Raw genomic sequence first — 18,672 nt, 5'->3', positions numbered from 1 at the left:
ACTCAACTAAATGGATTCAGCGAGCTACTGCTCGCTCTTGGTCAGCACTAGCAACATGCCCTCTAGAGTCAAACTTGGCTTGAGCTCTAGCTCTACCACTTACTGTGAGTACTGGGCACTGTCATCTATAAAATAGGGGTAAATAATACTTATTTTTCACTTTTTTGCTTAGCTGACTCCGTATATTTCATTATTCCTGTCTTCAAAGCCTTATACTGAGTCTTTTTTTTTTTTGGTCTTTTTCGTTTTTATCGGTACCAGGGATCGAACTCATGACTGCCTGCTTGCAAGGCAGGCGCTTATGCCGCTGAGCTAAATCCCCAGCCCCTATACTGAGTCTTTAAATAAAATTTTCAAAAGCAAGTAATCCAGTTTTTTTTTTGTCTTTTTCCTTCACGACTGCCTGCTTGCAAGGCAGGTGCTTATGCTGCTGAGCTAAATCCCCAGCCCCATAATCCAGTTTTTAAAAGAGCAAAAGATCTCACTGGATATTCTTCTAAGATAGTAATCATGTAGAAACATGCTCAACATCATTTGCAATCAAGAAAAATACTAGAGATCTCCCTTCAAACTCAGTTAAAGTGGCTGTTAGAAAAAGGAAGGCTGGAGATGTAACTCAGTGAAAGATACCTTGATTAGCATATGCAATGCCCTGGGTAGGATCCTAAGCCAAAACAAAACAATACAAAACTCACTAACAACAAGTACTAGCAAGCATGTTGAAACTGAACCTTCACACATCAGGAATGGAGCTGTTAAACGGCACAACAGCTTGGGAAAACAGAACACTAGTTACTCAGAAGATCACAGAGCCAAGACATGATGGTCACTCTTGTAATCGATGTTGCCTGGGAGAGTGAGGAAGGATAGCCGCAAGTTTGAGGCTAGCCTGGACAACTCAGTGACGGCCTATCTCCAAATAAAAGAGGCTGGAACAATAGCTAGGCGTTCCCTGGGTTCACTCCCTGGTACCACAGAAAAGTTAAAGTTATCATGTGACCTAACAATTTCACTATTTCACTACTAGGTATGTAAGAGAAACAAAAACATGTATCTAAACACAAACTCATACATGAATGTTAATAGTACAATTATGTATAATCAAGAGGCAGAGACTCAAATGTCTGTAATCAATGAATGAATAAACAAAGCATGGTGTACCTCTACAATGATTATTGGGGAGAGGAAGAACATTCTACAAGTATAGTGCTGCACATATGTGTGAATATACTAAAAACTATTGGGGCCAGTGATATAGCTCAGCAGCTGCCTGGCAAGCATGAGATTGTGATTTTGATTCTTGGTACCAAAACAAAACAAAAAAAAGCCAGGCATGAGGCACACACCTCTAATCCCAGCTCTTGGGAGGCTGAGGCAGGTGGATTGCTACAAATTCAATGCCAGGGCTACAAAGTGTGTGCAAGGCCAGCCTGAACTGCATAATGAGACCTTGTCTCAAAAAACAAAAACAAACAAACAAAACCACAAAAAACCTACTGAGTTTAAAGTTTACATTTTATTTATTTATTTTGGTACCAGAGATCAAACTCATGACCTTGCACTTACCAGGCAGGTACTTATACTGCTGAGCTAAATCCCTGATCCCATAAAGTTTATATTTTAAATGGGTACATCTTATAGCATACAAATTATATCTCAATAGTTACTATTAAAAAATAAGGAAAACCTCTCCTTTAGTTATCTAAGGAAAAGCTCACAGCTGCTGGTCTACCCTCTAGGCCCCTTTTCCTAGTTTATCTAGCTGTCACTTTTTAGCTTAACTCTATTCTGTTCACAGCAGCTCCTTTTTTTTTTTAAACTATGTAGCTCAGGTTGGCCTTGAACTCTTAGCAATCCTTCTGCCTCAGTCTCCCAAGTGCTGGGATTACAGGTGTTTACCACCATGCTTTTTTTTTCTTGCAGTTATCAGGTAGGGATGCTCTCTCAGGGCCTTTGCATTTGGAATCTCCTCTGTCAGCTTAATTCCCAGAACCCAAGTGGGTCCTTCCCTCTTCTCCTTCATATCTAAGCTCATCCTAATATCAGCAAGTCATCCTGGATCCCTCTACTTACTATTACAGCCCTCCAGCTGAGTACTTTGACTTTTTATTACTGCTTATCTTCCCTGCCTGACCTTGTATTTTGTAAAAACAGTGACCACTGGGTCTCAGTTGTTTTTGTAACTGCAGTGCCTAGTACTGAGCTTAGCCTGTAGCAGTTATCATTGTTTTTGAGATAGTAGCTCACTATGTAGTGCAGACTGGCCTTGAACTCACTGCAATCTTCCTGCCTCAGCCTACAAGTGCTGGGATTACAACCATGCAACACCATGCTCAACATTAATAAATGTTTCTGAGTGAGAAGGGCCCTCAGCCTTTGAAGATTCTTTATGTACTCAGAAATATTACCTTGCCAAGGCAGTTCCCTTTCCTACATAAAACCCCCCAAACACTTGCCTCCCACAGGCAGTCCTACCCTTGGCAGGAGAGGACTAAACTCGCCAGCTGGCAGTTGAGTAAAGGTATAGTTTCACCCTTCCATACTATTCCAATTTCTCTAGACAGAAAGATGATTTTACTTTACATGAAGTTCATTCTTGCTCACGCAGGCATCAGCTCCCAAGACCCAAAAGGACTACCACTGACTTCCCCAACTTCATTTCCCAGTCAAAGAGCACAGTTTCTGGTTTGCCACTGGTGAGTTTATTACATGATTAATAAGTTCAAATAAAAAAATAATAACCAAAATCTTAGTAGGCGAGAGCCAGAATCTGGGTGCGCTGCTTCCCTGACCCCAGATTCCCTGGCCAAGCCCAGCTCCCTAACTCAGCTTGACTCGATCAATTTCCTCATCAAGATTTGCATTTGTGCCCTTGACATCTCTGCTGCTCCCACTGGAGACCGAGTTCTGTGCTCGTGGCATCTGGGCTTTGGTGAGGGCCCCGTACACACCCATGGCCTGAAGAGAAGGATAGAGAGAGACCCATGAGAACACTGGTAGAAGGCACAACCCAACCTACCAATGGCTAAAAGGACTACTGAGGCCGGGGCTAGACAGCTTGGTGTTTCTTTCTCCCTTAAGCTTCAGTCTTAAAAGTACTCTACAAATCTTACAAACCATCAGAGCATTGGTGACCCTCAGAACACTGACACAGGTATCTACAGAATGAAGGTAGCACAAGAGATTCCATATCAGCCAAGGTATAGAAGTGGTATGGAGTCTTCGCAGAGACTCCTTCTTTATCAGGAATAAAGGGAGATGGAGACCAAAGCATCTGAAGACTTCTATGGCATGGTTGTGGTACGGTCTCAGCCCCTTGCACTGATGCTCTGTGCTGGGTCCTCAGAGAGCTCTAACCTGAGCCACCATAGACGTAACATCACCAGGATTGGAAGGCAATAAGACAGTGTTGGAGTCCTTGGCCAGTTTGGAGAATGCGCTGACGTACTGCTCAGCCACAGTCAGTGAAGCTGCTGCATCTCCATTCTGTGGCCACAAAGAGATAAAACCAGAGATCAAAGATTTGGAAAAGAAGTGGGGTGGGAAAAGGAATTCAGATTCCTAAAAAGCAAGTACGCAGGTAATAATGCAAATACATGTAATCTGCCTCAAAGGAGTCCACAACATGGGGAACATCCCCCAAGGCTGGATGAGAAAAACCCCTTCAATTGTCAAATCCTGTGTCCTACTCCCACCCAGTGGCCTCTCACATGTTGTGTCAGAGCTGCAGCCATGATGCGAATAGCTTCAGCCTTGGCCTTCGCCTTGGCCAGAACTGCACTGGCCTCTCCTGGAAGAAAAGCAGCAGAGTTCAGCTCATTAGGGCAGAGTACCTCAAAGCTCCTGTTCCTGCATCAACCTTCAAAGACCCATGACCTGATGCCCTTTAAGACTGTAGCCTCTGCTCACCTGCGGCCTGATTTATTTGTTCAGCCTTTTCTGCTTCAGAAGCCAGGATCTGGGCCTGTTTCTTTCCCTCTGCCACATTGATCGCTGACTCTCGAGTTCCTTCAGACTCTAGAACTGTGGCACGTTTCCTCCGCTCTGCCTCCACCTGGAAGCCCCCAGGAAACCCCCACTAATAGGAAGCCAGGGGATTTTCACATAGAACTACAATACTCATTACAAGAGGGAAGGGATTTCAGGTCCCCCCGGGGCTGGAGTATCCTGAGGACCTCTTTCCCACCTGCATTTGCATGGACTCTTTCACCCGGGGCGGTACATGGATATCCTTGATCTCATAACGGAGGCATCGGATGCCCCAATAGTCAGCAGCCTGGTTGATGGCATCTACAATGCTGGCATTTAGGGACTCCCGCTCCTAGAGAGGAGAGATATAAGCTCCACAGTATCACCCCACCTGTTGGGGCTAAGTTGTAAAGTCTCTGGGGCCAACTTTATCCCTAGAAAAAAATGGCAGCGCCAAGATATGTTCGTTCAAACTCTTAACTCTGGCCCAGACCTGCTTACCCGGAAGACTTTGTCCAGGGAGAGTTTGCCAAGCTCTGATCTCATGGTTGTCTGAGCTAGCTGAGTGACAGCATACTCGGGGTCCTCTACACCATAGCTTGCCTGAAAGGGGCATGGGTAGTAAGAAGCTTGGATACAGCATCTCAGTGAGGAGGGCAACTCAGAAACTTGATATAACAAGGAGCAGATACCTTGTAAGGGTCCATGATGCGTAGATAAAGGACTCCATCGATTTGCAGAGTTACATTATCTACAAAAACAGAGACAGGAGACAAGAGGAAAGTCAAGAATTCCAAGACTCAACCAGCTCTTTCCCCTAAGCTATGGATATACAATAACCACAACCTAATGGTCTGAGTGCACCCATGTCACCCAGTACCCCTCACCAAGAGTCACAGCCGACTGTTCAGGCACGTTGATGACAATTTCCTTGAGACTCTGCACATATCGGATCCGGTCTAACACAGGGATGAGGATGTTCAAGCCCTGAGAAGAGGAGTCATGGGTCCTCAGAAGGATGGGGATGACAGGGTTGGGCTCTAATCTAGGCCTGAAGTAGGTAGAGTCAACATATGGAACATGCCCAGAAAAGCATAACCCCTGCCAAGAGATGTCCTTAGAAAGCTAGAGTGCCGCTTGCAAGGAAACCTAAAAGCACAGGACTGCAAAATTAAGCCTCTGTGTGGAGGAGACAGTGAAGAGAATGGCAGCAGAAGAGCTGCTGTCTTTACGCTGACTGGTGGGGTGGATTAGTGGGTAGTACCAAGAACGGGGCCCCAGGATGCCAGAATGGGGTCAACAGGGAAAGGCAGTAACACAGGCATAATGGTCAGCAGCTTGGGCCCTGCCAGGACTAATCCTGGGAGCTCGCAGTCTACGGTGGAGGCAGGGCCCAAGGAGGTCTCGGTCCCGCGCGTAACGGATCAGGTCATCTGACTGACCAGAGATGGGCAAGAGAGGTTCTTACGGGCTCCAGGATGCGGTGGAACCGGCCCATTCGCTCCACCACCCAGGCCTCCTGCTGCGGCACAAACAGTACCACGGTGTTTCGGGGCAATCCGGAGGAGGCGCGGCGCGGAGCGCGGCCAGAAGCCTGCACAAAGCCCTGGAAGGAAGACAAGCCTCGGCTGAGACTTCAGCCGGTCCAGCAACCTGCGGCTCTTTTCCTTAGCGTCTCCCCTAAAACAGCGACCATCAAGGGTCCCGGGAGTAGGACTCACGTGGGGGCCGTGACCTCTGACCCCACTCCTCCCCAGAGTGGGAATCCCTCTCCTTCCCAGTTGAGGTCACACACAGGTGACCTCTCCCCCGACCCCCTGCAGAAGGCTGCCTCACTCTTACCCTCAGCACAAGGGCTCCCGTGCCCCGCGCCGCGCGCGCCAGCATTTCCCACAGCCTCAGCGACCTCCGGAACCAAAGAGACGCGGAGCGGAGAAGCCGCTCTAGAAGCTCAGACCCGAGCCTTTTCTCTTGCCGGTCCTGTGACCCGGAAGTATTTCCTCGGCCCTCTGCTCGTTGACTGTTCCTCCAATCAGCGTTAATTAGCAGAGTGTGCATCAAGTTATTCCCAGGGAAACTCAGACCTTCCAGCCATTGCCAGAAGCTGCAGCTTGTTCTGGTTCGCGATATTTGAGCTCAAGATTCTGGGTATTGTAGAGGAAATTAAGGCTATTTTTCGCTTGTAGTTGACGCAGGAACATCTCCTACAGTCTTTCTACACCCTAAAGACTCAAAGGCGTATAATTGCCGCACCTGTCAGCACTTGTCACCGTAGCGATTAGTGGATTGGCGCTGATTTGGTGGCATGGTTGCCATAGTGACATTCTTCTCCAGTGCGTAGCCCTCCCACTGGGAACTGACCCCCATTTCCGTTGTCACGGTAACTGAGCCTAACTTTGCAGGATGATTGGGCTAAGATCCTCCCTCCCACCCTTTTTCCAAGACACAACTCTTTACACTTCTTCCCAATTGTTGTCGTATCAGGCCTGGTCCATTTGTACACTAAGTCCAGCAAACAGCCTCAACAATGTCTGAAGCATGTCACCTTGCAAACACCCTTGCTGCTCTGGTACATCTTTTGAGGAGCCTATAAAGTCATCCTCACTTTACATATAGAGGCACTGAAAGTGCCCTAAAGTCATGAACAGAACCAGTATAAAAACACATCTAGTCAGGTGTGGTGGCGTACACCTGTGATCACAACGCTCAGAGCCTGACACAAGAGGATCAGAAGTTTGAGCCTTGTCTGAGTAACTTAGCAATACTGTCTAAAACTCAAAACCCAAAAGGGCTGAAGACAGAGCTCAGTGAGGCCTTAGGTTCAATCCCCCCAGTACCACAGAACAAACCAAATCTGGACGCACTGATCTCTATGACTGAACTTTACCCTACATATCTAGCACTCTCGTTATGGTAAATGAACAGGACTGTGGCCCAAGAATCTTTAGGACCTACCTGAACACTTCATCAGCTCAGGTTTAACGCCTGCCCCTTAGAAGAAAGGGCAGAGTCCCAGTCCCTATTACCTCTTCACATCCTCTCTCCAAAAGAAAGAGTGGAGCTTAGTTCAAGTTTTCAAACAAGAATTTATTCTTTTTTAGTTTTTCTAAAAAAAAAAAAAAAAAAAAAAAAAAAGTACCAGGTACAATTTTTTCCTGCTTTTTTTTTTTTTTTTTTCAAGTTTCAGCAAATGTTTGTTCCCCTCCGCCGAGCCCCAGGAGTCAAGGGCTGAGGCTTGGTAGAGTCTGAAGTGGGGAATGGGATAGATGGGAACAACAAACTGAGTTTGAGGCGTGCCCCTCGCCCCAGCTGAGGTAGGCGGGTCGGAGTCTGGCCAGGTGAAAGGAGGCACCCCAGTCCTTGGCCCTGACTCTGCCCCTGGACACCTTCCTCAGTCAGGACCCCAAAGCAAAGAAACATAGGCAAGAGAAAGGGGGACAACTGAGTCTGGAGCCCTAGAAAAAGGGTGGCTAAGCCCTGTGTGTGTCCATACATGCACACTTCCTCACACAAACATGAGCTTGTGCTCATGCTTACACACACATATTTGCACACATTTGCACACGCACACAGATGTGTGCACACATACACACACACACAGTTGGCTTTCAAAGATGAGTTAGAGGGAGGGAGAGTGGAGGGAATAGGGAAGGACAGGGAATCTGAGCCTTTGGCTAGTGACTCAGTCCCTCTGGAGTAACCTACTGCTCTTAGCTAAGTGATAGCAGTTCTCCCCCTACCCCAACAAACATCAGCCTCTTCAACTCCTGAGGCTGGAGCAATATCTGAGAGTGGGAAAGGAGGAGGGGTGATGCCAATTATCAGGTTTGGGAGGTTACCAAGGCAATCTAATTTGAATAAATTATAAATTAAAAATAAATAAAATAATAAGTGGTCCCTGGCCCAGGACAGGGAGGCAATGCTGGCATGACTTGCCTGGGAACTTGGGACAATCTCAGGGTAGGTCTGGTTCTTCCCTACTACCTAAGCCGGCCTGGAAAACCCAAGGGAGAGGACAGGCACAAGGAGTACCCAGAGTAGGGCAGGGTGTGAAAAGATCAGAAGCTTTGCACACCCAAATCATCAGTTTGGGCATGAGTGTGCCAAGGATTTTAACAAGCCTAAAGAGGCTCTTGCCATCTCTCCGTATATTTACTCTGTCCAGGATGGAGCAAGATGGGAAAGCTGTTGGCCCACCTAGGTTTGGAGCACTGGCAATCAGGGCAAAGGTGAGTAACGTGGATTGTGGGGGGCCTCCGTCACAGCCTGCAGTTCATAGGGGAGACCTGTGTCCAGCTCCAGGCTCCGGCGGGAAAAAAGCAGGCGGATATCTCCATGCAGGCTTAAGCGGCCTGAGCGGGAACTCCGGAACCTGAGAGAAGACAGTGTGATCAAAGCCCAAATCTAGAACTAGAGAAACGAAGAGGGAAGCTACCTAGGGAAAGGAACTTGGATTTGGGAAAGGTTATCTGGGCCTTCCCAGTTATTCCTGAGCCCTGTCCTCACCTGAGGTGCAGCAAGTAGCAGAGGAGGCGGTGGGTGGGGCTAGCATTTCCCTCCTCACCCACAGGCACCAAAAAGAGGCGATGGCGCAAGAAGGTCATGTGGGCGGCAGGCATGTCCGAGAAGTCAAAGGTCACGAGGAACATCTTCACCACAGTCTGGTTGGGGTTAAATAAGGTCTGGGGGCAGGACAGTCAAGGTTGGTAGAGTTCAGGGCCTATTTTCTTCTCTCCCCGCATCCATTTTCTTAAGGCAAACTCACCACTTGGATGGTGCCCACCTTGGGCACGCTGTAACCCTTCCTCCCCAGGGAGTTCAGGTCCACGACACCCTGGGAAGACCATAGAGCCAGCAGTCAGTGTGGGCACTAGAGAGCCCTGAGCCCTGAATACTGGGATCTCTCCACAATCTCTCATCCTAGACTTACCCTTGCCCCACAAGGGATTTTGCCCCATTGACCCTGAAGCACTCCTGGGTGAGGAACATCTAAGGAATACCTCTTGCCTCCAACCCCTCCTCTTCCTAATGAAATGACTGTGGGTTGGGAGTCAGGTCATACCAGGAAGGGGGCCGGGGCATTTTGCTCAGAAACATCAAAGAAGGTGACAGTGACAGGCAACGTGACATGCTGGGGGCAGTAGGACCCACTAGCTCCAATCTCTGCTGTGAAGCCCTCAATCTGGCCAGATGGTGCAAAGCATCCTCGAAGCAATGACTCCTGGTGTTAGGGTTGGAAAAACACATATGAGAGAGATGCCAGCTCTTTTCCTTATTTACTCGAGCCACATTCCACAATTCCACTCCTCCCAAGACCCCTCAATCACAAAGCCCAAAGGGTAACTACCTCAAAGTTGCCCAGCAGGGTACGGCTGACGGCAGGCATGGGAACAGGGGAGGCACTGGGGGGGCTCAGCAGGCCTGGGCCCTTCCGGAAGCTTCGAAGGGAGCTCCTGGTTAGGGAGGAGACACACAGTAGGTTGCCTTGAGGTACTTTAGGATTTCTACTCAGATCCTTGGGCTCCTTCCTTTGCCACTATCTTGGTGTACTGCCCTGCTTTTCTACTGGGAAGAGAAACGCAGACTTCTACCCTTCTCCCAAGGACAGGCAGAGGAAGAAGCTGGTTACTTACAGCTTCAGGCGACGGGCACCTTTCAGCCTCCGTGCCATGGGGCTGCAGTCTTTTGGGTCCTATGGAGAGAAAAGGTTGAGAAAAGAGACTGGGGGAAGGCCAGGTGTATCCTGGGGCAGGAGCTCATAACAAGTACTCAAAGGAACATTCCCACAGGCCTCTACCATCAGCCCCATAAATATCCACTTAGGAGTAAATAAGTGCTTCTATTGACTTACCAAAACAGGCTCCTTGGGCCCAGGCAGCAGGTGGTTCCAGAAGGGTGTGGCTTTGGCATCAGAACTGTTGGCAGCAGGAGGGTGGCCCAGGGTTTCCCGGCGCTTCCGAGGGGCTGGACCCTCATCCTCAGAGCTGACATCTAGGGCTTCTCCAGCAGGAAGCAGCCTTCGCTTGGTGGGGCAGGGGCCTGGAGGTCCGGGGCCAGGGGGTGTGTGCTCGGGACTGTGCCCATTGGCAGTGCCAGGGGACTCCCTGGGCCAGGGACTGCCCCCATTGCCCACCCTAGCCACTGGGCTCTTACCCCCTATTTGTGCAAGACTGTGCAAATCAGTGTCAAGTGTGTGCAGCTGGCCTGAAGGGGCTGACCCTGGAGATTCCCCCAGTAACCCCTGTCCCCCTGGATCTGGGGAAGCCCAGTCTCTGGTGTGCAAAGTATTGCAGGAAGCATTTGATGAGGACCAGGGGGGACTTCGAGGCCCTGAAGTCCAAGGTAAGGTGGCACTACTTCCCTGTTCCACAACGCAGAGGCCATGGTGGGAGAAATGCTGGCTAGCCACACCTAGTCCCAGCCCCAGTCCCTCTGGGCCCAACAGCCCCACAGCAGATGGTTCTTCAGGGGGTAGTCCCTCTCTGACCCCAAGACCAGGGCCTCTCTTGGCCTCCCGGGAACCCTCAGTGGGTGGGGCTGGCCGCTTCAGAGCCCTGTGAGACTCAGAGGCACCAGCTGGAGGAGAAAAGATGGATACCTGGTAGACCCCAGGGGATGCTGCCCCCCCTGCCGGGCTGTAGCCCATGAGCAGGCCACCCTGGAGGGCCCCCTGTCTGACTGGAGGCTGTGAAGGGCCAGCCTCTGGCTCTGAGGATGGAGACGGCTCCGCCTGCACGTGGCGCATGAAGCCCCACCTTGGGTCAGGGGGGGCCCCCCAACACGGCCTTTATGCTGGGCCTGGGCTGGGGGGCCTGGGGACATCTGTGCAAGAGAAAAGAGGAAAAGGTGGTCAGGTAAATCCATGACTTTTCTTCCTTCCTGATGAATTTCAGACGCTTCTTGAACCTGACCTTGAGGGATTCTAGGGGTGAAGGTATCTAAATCCCCAGATGGATTAACCAAATATTGAGGCTCCTCTCGGAACTTCGAGCAGGTGATGCATTTAGCTCAGGTTTCTTACTGGACCCACTCCCCATCCCTCTTTCAAGCACTTACCACGATAAAGGGATCTCAAGCCTAGCTGTATGTCCCCTCTTCCTGACTGATGCTTTGCTCCCTTAGCTTGCTGTCTGGTCCATGCCCGCTGCACTGGCAAGGTGACTGCCACCATTCCGTGCAGCTCCTGGGCTCAGCTGGACCCTGAGGGAGGAGAAAAAGAAAAACAGACATAAGCCAAGATCTGCAATTGTGAGCTAAAAGAGTATATTCCAGGACATCCTCCTCCCATATGCTGAGCTCTTCAGGAACAGAAGGATCCAGGTTCAGGCCATCTGAGAAGCAAAAGCAGCTCTTTGCCCAATGTAAGGTTGAGATGTAAACTGAGGCAAGATGAACCACTTGTCAGGGCCACCATCTTGTGGAATCCAACCCTGAATAGGAAGGGAGATGCCAAGATCTGTGATACTGTGCCAGCTAGGAGGTAGGCAGGGAAACAATTCAGCTTTCCTATCAAGGTCACCAAGTGGCACAACTCCTTCCCATATGACAAGTGCCACTCTGGAGTGCTATAGGCACAGGTCTTACAGACAATCACACTCCATCACACACTTAGACACAAACCTCAAGTCAGCTCAAAGCCAGCCCTTCAGCCTTGAATTCCCAATTTCCCTCCAGCAATCTGTCTTTTTAATTAGAGGCAACAAATCCAATCAAAACCAAATGGCTGGGAGAGGAGAGGGTACTGTAAGCAGACATGGAACCTACTCCTCCTCCTAGGCTCTGCAAGTCAGAGATAAGACCTCCACAGGCAATCAACTGGAAACAACTGGGGTTATCTCTTTATGCCCTTCCCCCAGGACTCCCACACCCCAAAACCCCAAATCCCAAACCACTTTGTTTCTGCCAGGGTACAAGGTGGTCCATACAGACTAGTCTACTGTCAAGAGCCCCTACCGGGATGAGAGAACTGTCAAGCTGAAGGCCAACAGCCCCCAGTGTCAGCCGCCTCTTTCGGGCAGTAGCTTATGCTGCCTACCATTACAATGCCCTTTCCCTTTGAGAGTTCCCTTTGCATATCTATTCAAGCCCTATTGATCCTCTTTTGCTAGGCCAAATGCCATCTCCTCCAGAAAGTCTACTCTCAATGTAGTTCTGTGGTAGATCACTTGCCTAGCATGCTCAAGGCCCTGGGTTCATTCCCAGCATGGCCCTCCAAACAAACCAGTTTGCTTTCTATTCTAGATCAGAACATTTTTCTCTTCTCTGAGACCTCATCTATGGCCATGTCACTACTTCCTATAATCCAGTGGCAACTGTGTTCACTCTTTGAGTACCTCCCAGATCACAGAATTCCTGAGGAAAGGTCAGTGCCCTCCTCTTCTGCAGAATTCCAAGCACAGAGGAAAGCAAATAGCAGGGCTCAAAAAAAAATAGAATACCTGGAAATCAGAGCAGCAGTACGGAGAGTGCAGAGAAACGTTCCCAGGATAAAGAAACAGCAATTTTACAAGGAAAATTGGCAGCAGAAATGGGGGTGGGAGGCAGGGAGAAAGGACACATTTGCACTCAGGAACTGAAAAGCTTTGCTGTACCAATTATTCTCCCCATTGTATCCCACACATTCCCATTTCACCAAGATCCCTCCCAAAATTGGGAGGGATGTGGTCAGTGGGATAACTGGAAAGGGCAAAACATTAATAGCAGTGTTGTCTGAGCATACAACCTGCATTCATCTCTGCCCCTCTTGTCCTTCACCCAAGCCATACAGGTTCAGGAAGAGCCTTTTCCTTAATACCCTGACTTCCAGGTTATTCCAGTTTCCCTTCTGAACCCCTGCCCTGAGGAAGCCAAGTGATGACATGATGCACCACTTGACCCCAGCATGCCTGGCATCTGCTCATTACCCTAGAGGCTTCTGGGTTCCCACCCTATCACCTAGATCCTCTCAGACTTGCTCTCCTGCCACCACCAAGCCAGTCTGACTCTAGATCATGGCTTCAAGCTGACTCATGGGGCAGGACTGAAGGGGGGCAGGGCAGAGTAGGCTAAACCTCACCCTCTGTGCAGGGGACAGGCAGCAGCAAGCACAAAACAGCTGTGCCAGGCTGTGGCTGGCAAGAACTACAGCTCCCAACATGCCAAGGAGCAAGGCCAGCAAAAACAACAAGTCCCAGAATACCATGGGGTCTGTACCCTCAGACACCTGCTAGGCCAGGAAGGTGGGAGAAGTGGGTGTTGGTACAGGTAAAGCTTTTAGGCTTATTATTCTCTTCCTTCTTTCAATATTAAAGATACCCATTTCTTCCCAGACCTGGGGGGAGGTGACAGGAAAAATCCCTGTCCATGTGCTACCCACCCTCATCCTGTGCAGAGGGAATTGCTGCTAGCAGCTCTACATTTTGTTCCCATAAACTAGCGTGGCTGATCCCACAGGCCACTACTATGAGTAAGAAGGTCAACCTCTGCTCTCTCACCACACCGTGCCCCCTAGCCTAGAGCCTCCACCCTCAGTGGAGAGGGAGCAGACCTCAGCAACCCCTCCAAAGTAAGTCGGGAAGACTCACCTTGGCTCCTGGACTCCTTGTTCTGGACGATTCCCCAACCCTTGCTAAGCCTCCCAGGTCCTTTCTCACTCTTTTTCTCCCCACAGCCTGGGACAGGCCCCATATCCTACAGTGGCTTCGGAGATTTGCTCTTTCCCCCTAGCACACTCACCCTACTACCAAATCGGCTCTGCTGTGGTGGCCGCAGCTCCGGACTCTTCCGTCCCGTTCTGGTCCCTCCCCTCAGAGCCCCGATCTTCCCTGCCACGGGCCCCCAACCCAGACAAAGGGTGGCTCAGACTGAGCCCTTTTCTGCTAGACTCTTCTTCAGCTTCGTGTGCAATACTAGCGGGTCCTGGCGCCCGAAGCCCCCTAGCCGCTGCTGCGCCCCTCCCCAAGACAGTCCCTCCCCGGGGCCACCCCGGCTGCGCGCTGCCGACTCCGCTGCCCCTCTGACTCACAGGCCATTTCCTACCAGCTGATGGGGCCGCCCGCCCCGCCCAGCGCCCCCCCCCACCCCCACCGCGGCAGCCGCGGCCGCCACGCCCCCCTTAGACGACGCCTCTCGACCTGAAACCATGTTCATTGGCCCAGAGGAGGCCAACCTCCCTACGACCTCAAGTGTGAGCCACACCCTCTCCAAGAAGCCCACGCCTATTGGTCCACAAGGGGGCAGGCCTACCAAGGCCGCCCCGCCCACCTCTTTAACCCCTCGTCTGCCTCAATCCAAAGCAACTCTTGTGCCCGGCCATTTAACCCGTTCGAAGGTGTAGGCCTCACACTTCTCAGCCCTCCCCCACACTCCTTGTTCTGAGGCTGATTAATAGGAAGCCTCAGGGCTTTCATAGACAGTTCAAACCCCCCCCCCCAAAGTCAGTCTGCCCTTTTCATGCCTGACCTTATCTATCCCAAATGTCCCCATTCCTATTCATCTCTTTGCATATTCCAAGTCACAGAGTCTGAGGACTGTTGGAGTCAAAGGAGCTTCCTTCATGTGAGGCCAAAAGAAAAAGACCTTTTTGTACCCTATGCTTCTCTGTGCCAAGAAATGGTGTTTTCTTTTTCTTTTAGCTAACTGGTAACCCTTTTGCCTCTGTTACAGGGGGGCCCTCTCGGGCGCCCAGGCCTCTGTTCCCTGTGTCTCTTATTCGATTCTGAGATCAGCCTGCCCCATCCCTTTTGCCAGCACTTTTAACTCATAGGCCCCTGTTCAAGGAGGCAACTGCCCTAGGAAGTGGGTAAGAGGGCTTCTGCATAGAGTGGGGAGAATGAGCCCAACTCTTGTGATGGAACTTATCCTCATGACTCACAACTCCCTTGAAACTTCTCACCCTCCTCTTGAGTCAGTGGAGAAGACTTGTCAGCAAGTCTGATGGTCAGGCTTCTCCCGGGCATCTACAGAAGGAGGAGGCAAACACCAGAGCCCAAAGTAGCAAGGTCCATTTTCATATAGCTCAGGAGCCATTTAATGCTCAAGGCTCTTATTTCTGGATTCTCCATGTTGTGATCCCAAGGCCAACAGGCTGTCATTGGACAGTAAAACTCTCCTCTCTCCTTACTTCCTCTTTGTACTCTAGACTTCAGAGAAACAAGCAACAGTTCTTCTAGGCTTTCTTCTCCTCACCCCAGATGAGGGGGAAACCCTGAAAAAAAATTCAGTTCTGTTGGGCTGACTTCCCTGCTGATTCCCCTACAGGAATTAAGAGAATTAAAGGATTAAGAAAAATTTCAATATCCTGAACAAAATTCAAGAAACAACATAAGAGCCTGTTTGCCTTAGTAAAAGCATAAGAAGAAGAGGTAGACATAAAACACTGTAGGAAGCTAGACATGGTGGCAAAAGCCTGTAATACTGGTACTTGGAGAGTCTGAGGCAGGTAGGTTTCCAGTTCAAGCCAGCCTAGGATACACAGTAAAACCATCTCAGAAAAAACAAAAGTGAAAAAAAAAAAAAAAAGCAAAACCAAAAAACACTGTCTGAAAGTAATAATCCCCCAGTAACTTTGTTTTTACTGTTACCACCAAAGGTCCAGGATTTAGTTACCTATAAATATCAATGTGCAATAGTTCAGGAGGAAAGATCAAAGTTGTTCAAGGTGTCAGTGTATCATAAGAAAGCAGCATTGTACAATCAAGAGGCCTTGTGGGACTGTCCTAAACTCTTACCTTGCTTTCTTACTCTGTGACAATTATCTCTAGTCAGTTCCCCCCTTTTCAGAACAGACACAACTTTTTATGTTTTTTTTTAAGTCGGGGTCTCACTATGTAGTTCAGGTTGGACTTGAACTATGTACTTAGGATGGCCTCCAGTTCACATCAATCTTTTGGCCTCAGCCTCCCCAGTGCTGGGATTGCAGTGTGTGCCACCATGACCAGCACAAACATACTCACATTTTATGTCTTCCTTTATTAGAATTGAAGTTTCAGGAGAATGACTACTTTGGTTTTGTCCAGTCATATTGCCAGAGGCAGTGTCTCAGAGCCTGGCACATAGCAGATACTCAGTAAAACTCAGTAAACTGATGAAGAAAAACAAGGTCCTGTAAAAGCAATCAGACCCTGGTTCTAATTCCTGATGCTTCTCTATGAGACCTGGAGAATCACAGTCTCTTTGACCATAAAGTTCCAAATTTGTAAATTGAGTGTTAAACAGTGATCACCAAAGCCTCTGAAACTCTGGCCTTATAATTCTAATGGCTGTTGTTCATTCGATGCATTTCAGAGGATAGGTTCAAGCATCTGAATGCCCTAATGGCTGAACCAAATCAAAAACAGTATATACTTCAATTTCAGCACAGCAAACTGAAGTCCTTTTGCTTCATCCCACCCACTGACACCAAATGCCCCAGTCCTGAAGAAGCTGGAGTAACAGTGCCCTAGGCCCTCCCATTCTGTCAGACCGTCTGGGAAGCAGTGTTGCCATAGAAATCAGCTCCTCCTCAAAAGACTGCAGCCTGCCCTCCTTTACCCCACCCTACCCCATGGCTTTGTCTGGCCTCAGCAACCACCCCCTCCCCAGCCAGTCTCTTAGCTACTGGGTAGTTGTGTGAGGAGGCTGGCTTGGGGCCCCTTTCAACAGCATTGTCATACTCTTTTAGTCATGGGGTGGAAGGCAGCCCTTTCCCACCCTGTTCGTACAGCAGAGAGGGAAAAAAGAACTCTGGTACTACATCAAGTCCCCTCAGGAAACCAGAGGAGCCCTCAAAAGGACTAGATTCTAGTCTCAGTTCTATCTGTGAGCTTCCCAACGAGGAGTATGAGGCTCCACGCTCTTTGCCACCCTGAGAGAGGCTGGATCCTCACCTCACTTCCCAGGTTCAGCTTACAATAGTGGCCCACCTCACAAAACATGCATCAAAAACCCTCAATATTCCTCACGACTTCCCTTACCCCAGAATTTCTGAGGGACCTGGGATTTCTCACCCAGGAGAGGGACAAGAATGGGGGAAAATCAACTTCTGGCAAGTGGTAAAATGTGGCTCTTAGTCACTCAGGAGTCAGTTGGCAGAGACTTTGTTGGTAATGGTGGGGTGGGATCTGAGCCTTGCCTCTGGTTACTGGGGTCGCTGGTGGTTGAGTACAAAGTCCCCAGCAGAGTTTACATCCTAGACGGGCAAGGACCGGGCCAGGCCCCAGGGTGAGGAAGTGGGAAATGAACACACCCAGAACATAAGGGCAGGGCAAAGTGGGGGAGGGGGATAGAGACCAAGGCAGGATTCTGCGAGGAACAGGAACTAGGGTGGGGGGTTGACAGGAACGTTGTGGGGGAGGGTCCTCAGGGATACGTTTAGGGTAAAAAAAATTTCCTATCAGTCTGGAGATACCACGTAAACTCAGGGGACAGTCACAATAAATCCTGGTGGATAGCAGAGGCTAGCTCCTTCTGAGGACCCAGGCCTGAAGGTGGAGTTCAGAATGGAGTAGCAGGAAGCACTCTAGACTAGCTCCTTCAACCCCACTTATTCCACCGCCCTCACTCTTAGAACACAGATACAGATATATTCCAGGATCCCCTGCAATGCCCTACTGTTACTTTCTCAAAGTCCTGGGATTTTCTCCCTCCTAAACCACAGTCTCCGACCTCTTCCTCTCACACAGTGGCCACAGTCCCATCCTCTCCCACAGTCCTCTGACCCAGTGTAGACCACCAGCCCGTCTGCATCAAACAAATCTCCTTCCTTGCAAAGCATCTCCAAACCCCTCTCCATCACGTATCACCTCCAATTCTCCACATTAGACAACAAACCTGCCCCTAACATTGTGCTTCCCACCTCCACGAGGAGCTCCAGACTATGCCCTACAAGGGCCCTGGAGAAGGCACATTTTAGCCCACAGATCGAGCCCATAACTGCTCCCCAACTCTGTCTCCCCTAGCAGCCTCGTGATTTGCTTCTCCCTAACGGGCTCCCACTTCCTCCTGTTTGCCCAAGCGCACCCTTCTCTGCGTACCTGCCCCCCACCTGTAGTTCCGTGGGTCGCGGTGCACTTGAGGAGGTAAGTGGATAGGGGCACTTACTGAGCAGCTCTAGCTGCAGCCTAGGCCTGCAAACCTCGCCCCTTCGGCCCGAGCCCCGCCCCCGTAACGCCTTGAACCACCACCCTCTGACTCGCCCCAGCTCCCACCTTCCCGAGCTGGTCTCTCTCCCCTTTCTTTAATCGCTCAGGCTCCGCCTCCGAAGCCCAGGTCCCGCCCTTCTGTTATTCTTTGCATTTCCCCAGGATCCTCCGCTTTCCCTAAGCCACGCCCCTTCTGGTCTCTGGGCTCTGCACCAGGGCCCGCCCCTCTCTGTCCAGCCTGGCAATGTTCCTCCCAGCCAGACCCCACCGCGAACCCTCTCCCACCTCTCTCTCCTCCCCCACCCCTTCTCTCTCTCTCTCCCTCTCTCGCCTCACCCCGGCGCTCGCGCTCCAGACCAGGTCTGCTGGCTCTGATTGGTGGCGGCGGCCTGGATGACGAAGGAGACAAAGTGGTGGCTGCAGGTCGCCTGAGGTCCCACCCCAGCCACGTGCGGCTTCTATGATGACAGGTCTCGAAGGGCGGGGCTTTGATGGCTGGCTGCAAACCCAAACTGACCCCGATCCGGGCGGGGGCGGGGAGCGGGAGTCCCGGCCAGAACGCCAGCCTGTAGGATCCGGGGCTCTCTGGAGGCTTTTTTACTGG

General features: G+C 50.3%; 3 protein-coding genes across 10 annotated transcripts in view; 1 reads left to right on the top strand and 2 right to left on the bottom strand.

Moving 5' to 3' along the window:
* Positions 1-2,679: 2,679 nt before the first annotated feature.
* On the bottom strand, positions 2,680-5,968 carry Stoml2 (stomatin like 2). 2 transcript variants are annotated; one of them, XM_003470849.5, is made up of 10 exons: positions 5,812-5,968; positions 5,438-5,575; positions 4,857-4,956; positions 4,662-4,720; positions 4,471-4,572; positions 4,187-4,321; positions 3,910-4,054; positions 3,711-3,790; positions 3,358-3,486; positions 2,680-2,958 (listed from the first exon to the last, which is right to left on the bottom strand). In XM_003470849.5, exons 1-10 carry the CDS (start codon positions 5,854-5,856, stop codon positions 2,821-2,823), a joined length of 1,071 nt encoding a protein of 356 aa, XP_003470897.1. In that variant the 5' UTR covers positions 5,857-5,968; the 3' UTR covers positions 2,680-2,820. The 2 variants fall into 2 exon arrangements, with proteins under 2 accessions (XP_003470897.1, XP_063082015.1); XM_063225945.1 differs by lacking the exon at positions 4,857-4,956.
* A 1,067-nt stretch (positions 5,969-7,035) lies between these two features.
* On the bottom strand, positions 7,036-18,536 carry Atosb (atos homolog B). Of its 7 annotated transcripts, none has more exons than XM_005004084.4 (9): positions 18,405-18,536; positions 11,026-11,169; positions 9,821-10,791; positions 9,603-9,661; positions 9,317-9,422; positions 9,032-9,190; positions 8,735-8,803; positions 8,476-8,651; positions 7,036-8,341 (listed from the first exon to the last, which is right to left on the bottom strand). In XM_005004084.4, exons 3-9 carry the CDS (start codon positions 10,712-10,714, stop codon positions 8,188-8,190), a joined length of 1,617 nt encoding a protein of 538 aa, XP_005004141.1. In that variant the 5' UTR covers positions 10,715-10,791; positions 11,026-11,169; positions 18,405-18,536; the 3' UTR covers positions 7,036-8,187. The 7 variants fall into 7 exon arrangements, with proteins under 7 accessions (XP_005004141.1, XP_063081994.1, XP_013008729.1 ...); XM_063225924.1 differs by lacking the exon at positions 18,405-18,536 and adding an exon at positions 18,135-18,225; XM_013153275.3 differs by lacking the exon at positions 18,405-18,536 and adding an exon at positions 17,972-18,072.
* Positions 18,398-18,672, top strand: part of Unc13b (unc-13 homolog B) — a 192,465-nt gene continuing 192,190 nt past the window's right edge. The window contains exon 1 of the mRNA XM_063225774.1: positions 18,398-18,538. Coding sequence (XP_063081844.1) covers positions 18,529-18,538 — 10 coding nt within the window. The 5' untranslated portion in view covers positions 18,398-18,528. The remainder of the gene's footprint in view (positions 18,539-18,672) is intronic.

This window comes from Cavia porcellus, unplaced genomic scaffold, assembly GCF_034190915.1.
Source record: "Cavia porcellus strain 051 isolate PalLab524CR breed Dunkin Hartley unplaced genomic scaffold, mCavPor4.1 scaffold_1, whole genome shotgun sequence".
NCBI lineage: Eukaryota > Metazoa > Chordata > Mammalia > Rodentia > Caviidae > Cavia > Cavia porcellus.
This window is presented reverse-complemented; position numbering and strand designations above follow the sequence as displayed.

Excerpts from the sequence above, each read along its gene's own strand:
- Stoml2 (XM_003470849.5), bottom strand. The coding sequence starts at position 5,856 with ATGCTGGCGCGCGCGGCGCGGGGCACGGGAGCCCTTGTGCTGAGG. Across the intron at positions 4,322-4,470 it reads CCCTGGACAAAGTCTTCCGG|GAGCGGGAGTCCCTAAATGC; the intron begins GTAAGCAGGTCT and ends TCTCCTCTCTAG. Across the intron at positions 2,959-3,357 it reads TTACGTCTATGGTGGCTCAG|GCCATGGGTGTGTACGGGGC; the intron begins GTTAGAGCTCTC and ends CCTTCTCTTCAG.
- Atosb (XM_005004084.4), bottom strand. The coding sequence starts at position 10,714 with ATGCGCCACGTGCAGGCGGAGCCGTCTCCATCCTCAGAGCCAGAGGCT. Across the intron at positions 9,423-9,602 it reads GGTGCCCGTCGCCTGAAGCT|GAGCTCCCTTCGAAGCTTCC; the intron begins GTAAGTAACCAG and ends CTCCCTAACCAG. Across the intron at positions 8,652-8,734 it reads AGGTGGGCACCATCCAAGTG|ACCTTATTTAACCCCAACCA; the intron begins GTGAGTTTGCCT and ends TCCTGCCCCCAG.